Source organism: Chionomys nivalis, chromosome 11, assembly GCF_950005125.1.
Source record: "Chionomys nivalis chromosome 11, mChiNiv1.1, whole genome shotgun sequence".
In the NCBI taxonomy this organism is placed as follows: Eukaryota; Metazoa; Chordata; class Mammalia; order Rodentia; family Cricetidae; genus Chionomys; species Chionomys nivalis.
In genome coordinates, this window is record NC_080096.1 from 15,295,896 (window position 1) to 15,308,088 (window position 12,193).

The 12,193-nt window shown below is 50.6% G+C and overlaps 1 protein-coding gene across 1 annotated transcript; it reads left to right on the forward strand.

The window, feature by feature from the left end:
• Positions 1 to 3,264: 3,264 nt before the first annotated feature.
• LOC130884110 (chymotrypsin-like elastase family member 3B) lies at positions 3,265 to 11,869 on the forward strand. Its single transcript, XM_057785076.1, has 8 exons — positions 3,265 to 3,304; positions 4,751 to 4,836; positions 7,477 to 7,574; positions 7,682 to 7,816; positions 8,651 to 8,787; positions 9,097 to 9,239; positions 10,896 to 11,048; positions 11,852 to 11,869. Exons 1-8 carry the CDS (start codon positions 3,265 to 3,267, stop codon positions 11,867 to 11,869), a joined length of 810 nt encoding a protein of 269 aa, XP_057641059.1.
• The last annotated feature ends 324 nt before the right edge of the window (positions 11,870 to 12,193 follow it).

Consider the following 12,193-nt stretch of genomic DNA (forward strand, 5'->3'; position numbering starts at 1 on the left):
GGGATTGATGAATTTAGGTCATCATCAGGTTTGGCAGCCAGTGCCTTTATCAACTGAGCCATCTTGACAGCCCCTGCAGCGGTTTGAATAGAAATGGGCTCCGTAGGCTCATCTATTTGAATGCCTAGTTAGCAGGGAGTAGAATTGTTAGTAGATAGGATTAGAAGGATTAGGAAGCCTTGTTGAAGGAAGTGTATTTCTGGGAGTGGGCTTTGAGGTTCCTTCAAACGCAGGTCTCATTTAGGCTGACCTAGAACTCTCTATGTTGTAGTTCTAAACCATCCTCAAACTCGTGGTAACCCTCCTGCCTCACCATCTCCAGTGCTGGAATCACAGGCATGGAAGGTCCAGGCCAGCCCCAGATCCTGGTTCTTAACTCACCCTCCAGTACCCAGTCCACCAATCCCACTCAAGCGAGGGCTCATTTTACTTTGGCCTGAGGCGTGGTACGGATGGTCCCCCTCTGTTCTCCTCGGGCAGCTTCCTCTTTGGGGCTCTGAAGAGCCCACCTCAAGGACTGCTGCTATTGCTAACACCAGGATCTCTGAGGTTTTGTCAGTAGCGCAGCTTACAGTATCTTTCCCGAGCCTTTGAGAAGAATGCCCACTTGGTCCAAGTGGGAATGAACAGTTGACCTCACAGAAGCCATCTCTGGAGACCCACTGCCCTGGAGTCACGCACCTCGAGCAGCATAATAGTTCAAGGCCCTGTGGATAAGGGCCAGGGGGAGGGTTTCAACTCTTGCGTCCTTGAGCTAGCTTCTAGCTGACTAGGAACACGCAGGGACCTTGATTGAGTCCCAGCTTTTCCCTGGGCTGCTGTCCCATCTGTCAGATAGCTGTTGGACGCAGAGTTCTGTTTCCAGTCCTCTGCCATAGGAACCACCCCGCCCCTCCCTCCCCCCTTCCCCAGGCCCGTCTCTTCCACCCCTCCCCTGCCCCCTTCACCAGTGCAGGGTCTGGGGAAAAACTCTGAGCATCCAAGCTGAGCAAATATGTCCAGGCCCACAGGAAGTAGGGAGGGCACAGCTATTTTTATCCCGGTCTGAAGGATTTTCACAGCTGTTTCTGTTATGTACACAAAGCTGATCAACAGCCCAGGCTACTGGAGCAGCAGGTATCACTGTGGCCACAAAAGACAGGAGGCACCGGAAACTTAAAGAAAACCCTCCTGACCGCATAGGAGACCTTCTCCCATCAAGGGTCCACATAGAGCAGCTACATGTTGCCCTCCCTTGACTTCTACTTATAGAAGCCAGAGGAAGACTTCAGACACGCTGAGCCTGACGTGTGCTAAGGAGGGGTGATGAGGGGTCATGAGTACTTGTCTTACTCACACATGTTATGGAACCCTTATAGAATGCTGGCCCTAAGCCAGGTGGTGGTGGCACACGCCTTTAACCCCAGCCCTTGGGAAGCAGAGGCAGGCAGATCTCCAAGTTTGAGGCCAGCCGGTCTATGGAGTGAGTTCCAGGGTAGCCAGAGCTACACTGAGAAACCCTGTCTCCAAAAACAAAAACAAAAGAAAGAAAAAGAAAGAAAAAAGAAAAAGAAATGGGCTAATACTTAGAAGACAGAGGCAGGCGGATTTCTGAGTTCAAGGCCAGTCTGGTCTACAGAGCGAGTTCTAGGACAGCCAGGCCTATACAGAGAAACCCGGTCTTGAAAAACAAAAACAAAAACAAACAAAAAATGCTGCCCCTGTGCTGGTGTGTGGCTTGGTGGTGGCTCTGCTATTTCACACTCATGAGGCTGTGGATTCTGTCCCCACCAACTAGGGGCAGGGCTGTTGCAGAAGGAACAGCAGCAAGGGAGATGGTCACAGAGAGAAGGCAGAGCACGTGGCAAATGCATGAAAGCCAGGCAGTCCTGGTGGCCTCCCTGCAATCCTAGCTCTCAGAAGGCGGAGAAAGGGGTCTAAACCAGCCCGATCACAAGCTCTGGACTCGGCAGGACAAAGTGCAGATGACGTACAGAGAGCTGGAGGAAGATGCTTGGCATCAGTCTCTTCAGCTTCTTTGACAGCATCCTCACCACGCTCCTATTTTTGAAAGCTTTTAATTACATCATTGTTGCCCATGTGGGAGACGGGAGGGGTGGCTGCATGAGTCACAGCACATGTGTGGAGGTCAGAGGACAACGTACAGACATTGGCTTTCTCCTTCTATCATGTGGGTCCTGGGTATCAGCTCAGGTTGTCAGGCTTGATGGATGCCTTTAACAGCTGAGCCATCTTACTAACCCTCTTCTTCCTCTTTTATCCTTCTGTTCTTTCCTTTCTTCCTTCTCTCCTCCTCTTTATACTCCCCTCGTCTCCTCCCCTCCCCGCTTCCTGCTCCCCTCTTCCTCACCTGGATGAAAGGAAGAGACCCACCCCACTGGGCTCTGCCTCCAGCCCTCTTTTGTTTTTTCTTTGAGACAGAGGCTTGTTATGCAGCCCTAGCTGACTTCCAACTCATAAACCTCCTGCCTCAGCCTCGGCGTGGCTGGGGTCCCAGACCACGACACCTCACCCAGCTCCACTTTGACTGGAAGCTCCAGCTTCCCTGGTCCTCCTTTCCTTGGGCAAGTCAAGCCCAAGCTGAGCACTTCCCTTCCGTGGCTGGCTTCAGGACTCAATCTCATATTGCCTCCTTCGTCAAAATGTCACCTCCCAGGAGAATGAGCTACTTCCTCTCTTTCCAAGCACCCAGGTTTCATTTTCCGACAGCTCCCGCTCTCACTAGTGGACACAACTTCCTAAAATTTTTGTGGGTTCATCTCTGCATCACCACCAGACAGGCTCTAGGCAGACTTGGACCATTGCTGTTTGAGCTCGCAGCCCTAGAAAGCGTCTAATATATTAAAGTACTCAAAAAGCAGCCTTTTATTGAGGTAGGTATGACTATCAATCCCGTGTTAGAGACCAGAAATCTGAGACTCACAGTAGTTAAACCAAGCATTCAGGGTTACAAGTCAGGATCAGAACCCAGGCCTGCCCAGCTGCCAGGCTCTGGCCTTCCCTGGGAGAGGCTGGCCTCTCTGATGGAATCCATTTGCCTATCCCTGTGTTATCAGCTGGCCGTTCGATACCACCTGTGCAGTGGGGTCCTTCCATCAGTTCCCGCTCCTTAATCTGCAGTGGCTGGCACGTGGCCTGGGGCCCTGAAAAAGCTGGTGTTCTGCCACCTGTTATGGGAGTGGGGCCTGACCTGCCCCCCTCCACCAGCCTCCCGCACTATATTAGAGCCCCAGCTCCAGCTTCTTTCTAACCCCAAAGCTCACCATGCTCCAGTTGCTGAGTGCCTTCCTGCTTGTGGCCCTTGGTAAGCCCCCAGCTTGTGCCCTTGTCCCCATACTGTCCCCTGGGGGCCTTTGAAGTATGCCCCTCATTCTGCTCCCCCTGGGTGACACCCCATGCCTGCTTCTACAGGAAAGAGTCTCAGCTTAACTGGGATGCGATTGTAGGGGCTTCAGCTTGGTTTGGGGACAGGAGTAGGGGTCGGGGACAAGCATGGGTGAACCAGGTGGGAAAGAAGACTGGGAACCCAAAGGGGAAGACTCCTGGAGGGAATATTGGACAGCCTCCTGGTTTAAGGTTTAGGCTCTGTGGCTTGTCAGTCTGAGCTGGAATTTTCCTTCTTCTGTTAAACGGGTCCACAGAACTTCCCTTGTCACCACAATGGTGACAGTCGGCATTTACTGACAGCTTGCTATCTGTCAGGTGGGATTCAGAGGGGTCTCCTTCTTATATGACCTCATGTAGCTCATCACAGTGTGGAGCCAGCAGGGAGAGGAAGTAGCTCATCCTGAGCAAGTGGCCAAGTTGCACTGTGTACCCAGGCAGCCTCATGTCCCCTCCACTCCCCTTTTCTTCTTCTTTCCTCTTTTTTCCTTTCCTTTTTTCTTTTTCTTTTCTTTTTTTCTTTCTTTCTTTTTTTTTTTGAGAAAGTCTCATGTTGTTATAGGTCAGCCTGCCTTTCCTTGTATTCCTGGCAATCCTCCTGTCTCAGTCTCTCAAGTACAAGGATTACAGGCATGCGTTAGCATGCCACTTTTAGTTGGGGCTTTTTACCTTTTAATTTTTTTTTCATTTCATTAGTTATTTATTGGGGAGTGCACTATGTTATGGCGCTCATGTGGAGACCAGAGGAACCAGGTCTCTTTTGAGGGGTCCCAGGAATCAAACTTGGGCCATTAGCCTGGGTAGTAAGCACATTTTCTGGCTTAGCTATCTTGCCAGTCCCGTTTTGTTTTATGGTTAAAAAAGAAATCATTCTGTTAGTGATTTTGAGGCTGAACCTCTGGACTCAGAGTCTCAATGCTGGGATCACATCCACTACACCCAGCCTTTTAGTTCTCAAGCTTGAGGGCTCCCTGGGTACCGGGAATAGTTCTAAGTCTTCAGTCCTTGAGCGAAAGGAGGCCCTGCCCTCCCCCCACTCTGGAAAGCCCTGGCACAGTCTAAGTGCATAAATGCTAGTTCATGCGTGGCTACTGAAGTCTAGAGAGGAGAAGGGGTTCACATGCGGTCACAAAGCCCATCCCTTCTCTTGTTTCCTCCTCCTCCTCTTTCATTTTTAGGCAGGGACTCTACTTAGCCCTGGCTGACCTGGGACTCACTGTGTAAACCAGGCTGGTTTCAAACTCACAGAATTCCGCTTGCCTCTGCCTCCCAAGTGCTGGGATTAAAGGTGGACGCCACCACACTTGAACCCCCTTTTCTTTGGAGGACACTTCTGGCTGACTGGCTTCTCTTCTGTCTCCTCTAGCCTCAGGCTGTGGCCAGCGTTCCTTCAACCCCTCCGGCCGAGTTGTCAATGGGGAGGACGCTGTTCCTTACAGCTGGCCTTGGCAGGTAAGAACACTACCAGCTGCCCCCGCCTCCACTGTGGGCTCTGATGACATGGCAGCCAGCCTTGACCCACCGTTTCCTCTCTGTGCCCCACTTTGACTTCAAAGGGCCCAAAACCCTCGGACAAAGGCATTTCTTGGAGCTTGTGACTGCTCCATCTGTAATCTTGACTGGGACAGCTGCAATTTGAAAGTGGGATCTGGGGAAAGGGTGATGTTTAAGGGGTTGGCTAAATAGCAGTGGAATTGCAGGGGCTGTGTTTAGGGGGAGACTTTGTTTCTAAACTCCCGGAGTTCTCCAAAGGGGCCAGAGAGGGCTGAGAGCGGCAAAAGGGTTAGGAAGAGCTCAGAGGGCTAGACTCCCTAACAACAGTCACAAGCCACGTGTGGCTATTTAAGTTGAATAGAAATTAAGGCAGACATAGTGGTTATATGTCTACAATTCTAGCACTCACTAGAATGATCAGGCAAATGATCAGGCATTCAAGGGCAGCCTCAGATACATAGCAAGTTTGAGGCCAGCCTGGGCTATTTGAGACCCCAGTCTCAAAAACAAACAAACAAACAAAAAAACAAAACACCAGGGTCTGATGAGAGAGTTCAATGGTGAAGAGTGCTTGCTGATGTTCTAGAGGACCCAAGTTCAATCCCTAGTCAGGCAGTTTACAACTGCCTATAACACCATCTCTAGGGGGCCCAATGCCTTCTGGCCTCTGAGGGCACCAGAACTCACATGACATACACTCATACAGAGATACATACATGTAGCCAGGTGGCAGAGGTGTATACCTTTAATCCTAGCACTCAGGAGGAAGAGGCAGGCGGGTCTCAGTGAGTTCAAGGCCAGCCGAGTCTACAAAGTGCGTTCCAGGACGGCCAGGAGTGCTACACAGAGAAACCCTGTCTCGAAAAACAAAAATAAACAACCAGAGACACACACATGCACATAAGTGAACTTTTTTTTGGGGGGGGGTGTGAGACAGGGTTTCTCTGTAGCTTTGTAGCCTGTCCTGGAACTAGCTCTTGTAGACCAGGCTGGCCTTGAACTCACAAAGATCCGCCTGCCTCTGCCTCCCGAGTGCCAGGATTAAAGGCGTGCGCCACCACTGCCCCGTTTAAGTAAACATTTTTTAAAGCCCCCGCAATTAATACAAATTAGACAGCTACAAAATCTAGTTCCTCAGTGCACCTTCATTTCTAGGGCTCAACAGCCACATGAGGCTGAGGCCAGCATGCTGCAGAAGATAGAGAACCTTTGCATTGGCCGGGCAGTGGTGGCACATGCTTTAATCCCAGCACTCAAGAGACAGAGGCAGGTGGATCTCTGAGTACGAGGCCAGCCTGGTCTACAAAGTGAATTCCAGGACAGCCAGGGCTACACAGAGAAACTCTGTCATGAAAAACAAACAAACAAACAAAAAGAACATTTGTGTCATTAAAGATGGTGAGGACAGGGAGGGTCACAGCTTATTCTGTGAGGGACCAGGGCATGAATCCTGTAGGCTTTGCTGGCCAAACGCTGGTGACAACAGTGACTTACTGTGGCCGTCAGAGGGTAAAAACATCACAGATAGCACACAAGGGATAGGTGTGAGGAGGAGACAGGAATCTTTATGTATAGATCAGGCCTAAGCAGATTAGACTCATAGGTCACAGTCAGTTCACCTCTGGTTAAGGAGATTTGTTGTTCTTTGTTTTTGATACAGGGTTTCATGTAGCCCAGGCTGTCCTCAAACTCAATACACAGCCAAGGATGCTCTTGGCCTCCTGGTTCTGTTTCCACCTCCTGAGTGGTGGGGTTAAGCATGTGCCACCACACCCCACTTATGCATGTCTGGGGTTGGAAGGCAGGGCTTCGTGCATACTAGGCAAGTACTCTGCACACAGAGTTACTTCTCCGGCCCCACCCTCTTTTATGTATTTTTTTTTTTGAGATAGTCTCACATAACCTTAGCTAGGCTCCAACCATTGATCGTTCTACCACTACTGCGCAGACGCTGGAATCACAGGCAGAGACCATCATGCCCAGCTATAGAGGGAGCTTTTGAAAGTGAGAATGCATAGAAAAGAAAAGGCAGAGGACTCAAGGTGAGGCAGACCCAAGAGACGTTGACAGATCTAAGGTTCAGGAGACTGGGAAGCCTGATGGGACAGAGGGTCTTGGGGAGCCTTCAGTAAACACAAGGTTTGTAGATGCCCCAGAAGTCAGAGTGTTGTGGACCCCAGAGACATCATAAAGCCTATGGTAGGGAGGCTTTGGCAAATCAAAATGTGATCCTAACGGCCGAGTCCCATGAGGAGTTGCGTAGGTGATACACTACATATTTCAGACGGCGCCATTTTTTTCCCTGTGTGAATAGCACCTCCTAGATTTGTACAGCGCACATCTCACAAAACCACTGGTGGCCGGGCGGTGGTGGTGCACGCCTTTAATCCCAGCACTTGGGAGGCAGAGGCAGGCGAATCTCTGTGAGTTCGAGACCAGCCTGGTCTATAAGAGCTAGTTCCAGGACAGGCTCCAAAACCACAGAGAAACCCTGTCTCGAAAAACCAAAAAACAAACAAACAAAAAACAAAACCACTGGTGTTGGGTCCCATGGTATTGGGTCCAGGTCACTCACGCTCCTTTCTTTTTGGCCACCAGATCTCCCTTCAGTATGAGAAGGGCGGGAGCTACCACCACACCTGCGGCGGCACCCTCATTAATGCTAACTGGGTTATGACTGCAGGCCACTGCATCTCGTGAGTTTGACCCCCTGTCCCTGCCCCAGCCACTGTCCCTGCAGCCAGGACAAGAGGAGGGGGACGAGGTTGGCTATAGGCTCAAACTGATGTTCACTCCTCTGCAGGAGTTCCCTTACCTACCAGGTGGTACTGGGCGAGTATGATCGATCTAAGGAAGAGGGCCCAGAGCAGGTGATCCCCATTAACTCTAAGGACCTCTTTGTGCACCCCAAGTGGAACCCCAACTGTGTGGCCTGCGGGTAAGTGAAGCCTCAGGTTGGGAGATGGGGGTTCTAGACTGCAAGACACCAAGCAAACTGAGAGTTCACTCCTAGAGACAGCTGCCTGAGCCCAGGGGGCGCACACTGTGGGTAGCTGCAATGACAGTAACAGACTGGGTGAAGACTCTAGCCCACCTTGGCTAGAATCCCAGAGTGAGCGGAGAGCTACATCAGGCTCCATCGAAACGACTTGAGTGGCAGTTAAACGGTCAAGATGGAGGTGGTGTACTTACAGTGTGGTACCCGGGGGCAACAGCATGGAGTGTGGTGTACTTACAGTGTGGTACTGGGGGAGGGGGCTGCAACAGCATCCCCTGGGGACCTGTCAGAAATGTGGGCTCTCAGACACCAACCTAGATCACCATACTGGGAAGCACTAGGGTAGGAGGGCAACTGTGTCCCTGAATCTTTAGGTGACATAGCTGGATCATGGGGAGCACAGATGACAAGGCTTAGCAGGGCTAAAATGACTGTGAGGTGGATTTGGTGCGGTAGCATGCACCTTTAATCTCATCCACTGACACGGGTGGATCTCTGTGAGTTATGGGCCAGCAGCCCAGTCTACACAGGCTAGCCAGGGTTACACAGTAAGATCCCCATCTTAAAAACAATGCAAAATAAAACAAATGGACTTAGGAAGGGTTGGGGTGTAGCTTGGTGGTGCACCACTTGCCTAGAATGTGTAAGACCCCGAGTTCGAACCCCAGCACCGCAAAAATCAATCAATAAGCGGATTCAAAACCCAAGGTGCATAGGAGGTACATACTATGGGTCCATCAGATCAGGTTTCATGTGACTCCCATGTCCCCCCAGCAATGACATCGCTCTGATCAAGCTCTCAAGAAGCGCCAAGCTGGGAGACAAAGTCCAGCCTGCCTGCCTTCCTCCTGCTGGTGAAATCCTCCCCAACGGAGCACCCTGCTACATTAGTGGCTGGGGCCGTCTTTACAGTACGTGCTGACCTTTCTACCTGACCACAGAGAACAGGTGTCTAGGACTAGTGGGGCAGAAGGTCACAGAAGGAGCCATCTTTGTGCTGCCCAGTATTCCTCTGTGGTTTCTACTTTCTCCCTGATCCTCCCAAACACAAATAGGGTCAGTAGAATATTTTGGGGGTGTTCACTGTATGCCCAGTACTGAGGATGCCACAGGACACAGAGCAAGCAAGATCCCATGGTTCCTATCAGGCTAATGGAGCCTTCGAAGTCTCCCACTCTGCGACTCCCAGGTGTCCCAGGCAGTGTTCTCTGTCTCCCCAGCCAACGGACCTCTCCCCGACAAGCTGCAGGAGGCCCTGCTGCCTGTGGTAGACTATGCACACTGCTCCAAGTGGGACTGGTGGGGTTTCTCCGTGAAGAAGACCATGGTGTGCGCTGGAGGAGATACCCAGTCTGGCTGCAATGTGAGTTGGCACCTGCCGGGGGTGGGGTGGGGCATGTGTAGAGGTCCCTGAAGTCCCTTCACCATCTGCCCTAAGGTGGACAGACCTTGCCGGTTTGCTTCATGCAATCTCCAGGCCTGGTGGGATGAAAACGGACTCAACTTAGTTCAGAGGTGGCAGCAGGAGTTTGGATTCTAGCCTCGCTGCCACCTGGCTTAACGGGAGTCCCAGGAGTCCCAGCCCTTGCTGTCACTTTTTTTTTTTTTGAGACAGGATCTCAAAATGTAGCCTTGACTGACCTGAGCTCACTATGGAGGCTAGGCTGGTCTCAAACTCATGACAATTACTTGCCTCTACCTGCCTCTGCCAGTCGCTACTTTTGTTGCTGCTGTTTTGTTTTTTTGATTTTTGAGACAGGCTATCTCTGTGTAGCCCTGGCTGTTCTAGAACTCACTCTGAAGACCAGGCTGGCCTCGAACTCACAGAGATCCACCTGCCTCTGCCTGAGTCCTGGAATTGTGGTGCGCCCCTACTGCCTGATCCAATCACTCTTTTGAGACCCTGGTGTATCACAGGCTGGGCCTCAAACTTACAATGTAGCCAAGAATGATCTTGATCCTCCTGTATCCACCTTTGAGTGATGGGCTTACAGCCATGACCACTATGTCCAGCTGATGCAGTAATTAGAGCCCACAGCTTCCTGCATGCTAAGCAGACACTTTACCAACTGAGCTGCATTGCCAGCCCGTATCTGTTGTGGCTTTGAAGTGAAGATTCGACATTGAGGGTGCTCTCACTGTGAACAGCGGGCTGTGACAGCATGTGCTTAGCATCCCAGACTGGTATCCTAGCACCCTGGAAGCTGAGGCAGGTTGCAAGTTCAAGATCAGCCTGGGCTACACAGTGTCTCCATCAATCAAAACCAAAGGAAACCCCAACACATTAAATATGGAAAGAGAACAAACAAAGGGCACCCTCTTTGGAGAACTATCTCTGCTGGGTGGCTGTACTGACATCTTGCATTGTCTCATTAGTCCTTATGACGGGGATTCTCAGCCTTCTGAATACCCTGACCCTTTAATGCGATGTGTCATGTTGTGGTGACCCCCAACCATAAAATTACTTTTGTTGCTACCTCATAGCTACAGTTTTGCTACTGTTATGAACTGTAATGTAAATATCTGATATGTAACACCTGTGAAACAAAGAGGTGGCCACCTACAGGTTGAGAGCTGTTGCCTTGGGGTATTGTAAGCCTGTGTCCCTGTGTCCAGAGAAGTGAAGTAGTAAGTAGTGTGAATCTTTCTTTCTTTCTTTCTTTCTTTCTTTCTTTCTTTCTTTCTTTCTTTCTTTCTTTCTTTCTTCCTTCCTTCCTTCCTTCCTTCCTCTCTCTCTCTCTCTCTCTCTCTCTCTCTCTCTCTTTCTTTTTCTGTTTTTTTTTTTTTTTTTGAGAAAAGGTTTCTGTGTGTAGCTTTGGAGCCTGTCCTGGAACTCATTTTGTAGACCAGGCTGGCCTCGAACTCACAGAGATCCACTTGCCTCTGCCTCCCAAGTGTTGGGATTAAAGGTGTGTGGACCACCGCCCGCTATGTGAATGTTTCTTGATGTCTCTGAAGCTCAGAGCCCACTCCTTATCCTTCAGACACAGCTGAGTCTCCACCTTTCTGGTCATTGCAGGGTGACTCTGGAGGACCTCTCAACTGTCCTACTGAGAATGGCACCTGGCAGGTCCATGGTGTGACCAGCTTTGTTTCCGGCTTGGGCTGCAACACCTTGAAGAAGCCCACGGTGTTCACCCGTGTCTCAGCCTTCAATGACTGGATCGAGGAGGTGAGGCAACAAAGGAGCCCGAAACCTGTGGGGGAGCCTGAGGAGGCCTGAAGCTCACAGAGGCAGGGATGAACCTCCAGGGACATTCTGGAGAACTTGGGGATGTTTTATTTGGCTGCGTTTCCGGAATCTAACAGATATTGAGACGTGTCCCCGTGGCCCAGGTCCTTCCTAGTCGTGGAGGACAGGGAGTTACGTCAAATCAAGGGCCACTCGGTGGTGGGAGGATCAATAGGAAGAAAAGGTGGTGAGGACCATGATGAGGGTACATGGGCTCAGTGAGGGTGCACAGCTGACCATCTGGACACAGGTGGTCCAAGACAATGACAGCTCATCCTGATGGTGGTCCTGGCTGTGATTTATACATCCACTGTGCTAAAACCCTTAGCTAAAAGCTCAATTAAGACTACTCGTGAAGCTGGGAGTACGGTGGTGCACACCTTTAATCTCAACACTTGGGAGGCAGAGGTAGGAGGATCTCTGTGGGTTCCAGGCCAGCCTGGTCTACAAAGCCAGTTCCAGGACAGCCAGGGCTGTTATACAGAGAAACCCTGTCTCGAAAAACAAAACAGACAAAAAAGAGAGAGCCAATTTCAACTATTACCTCTTCTTCTATGGAGAAGAGGAAACTATGCCTCAGAGTGATCAAGTCACTCTCCCAGGGACACACAGCAAATAAGTGACAAGACTAGGCCATTCCCACTTGAACTCAGTTCCCTCCAGGCCCAAAGTTTGTGCTCTTAACTAAATTACTCTGTCCTTGGCCAACCTTCCGCTTTTTTTTTTTTTTTTTTTTTTAACAGACAATAGCAAACAACTAGAGCCAAGACTCGGCTGGCAGTGCTGACCCCAGGTCCTCTCAAGAATAAAGATCCTTTTGAAAGTTCCAAGTCGATTCTCGCTGGCTTCATTGACATAACACTTGCCCTCTGACCCATGTGTGAAATCTTAGGTCTGAAATGCAGAGATGAGGCCAGACCCAGCCCCTCAAGTGAAGATGAAGAATGACTGAATCTCAGAGAGGGGGGAGCTGGTCACTGTGGGGTGACCAGCCATGCTAGGACGTAGGACGTCAGATGCAGAATTGAGGAACTTTCAGGATACCCAAATAATTTGTCACCTTAGCGGTCACACATAGGGCTGAG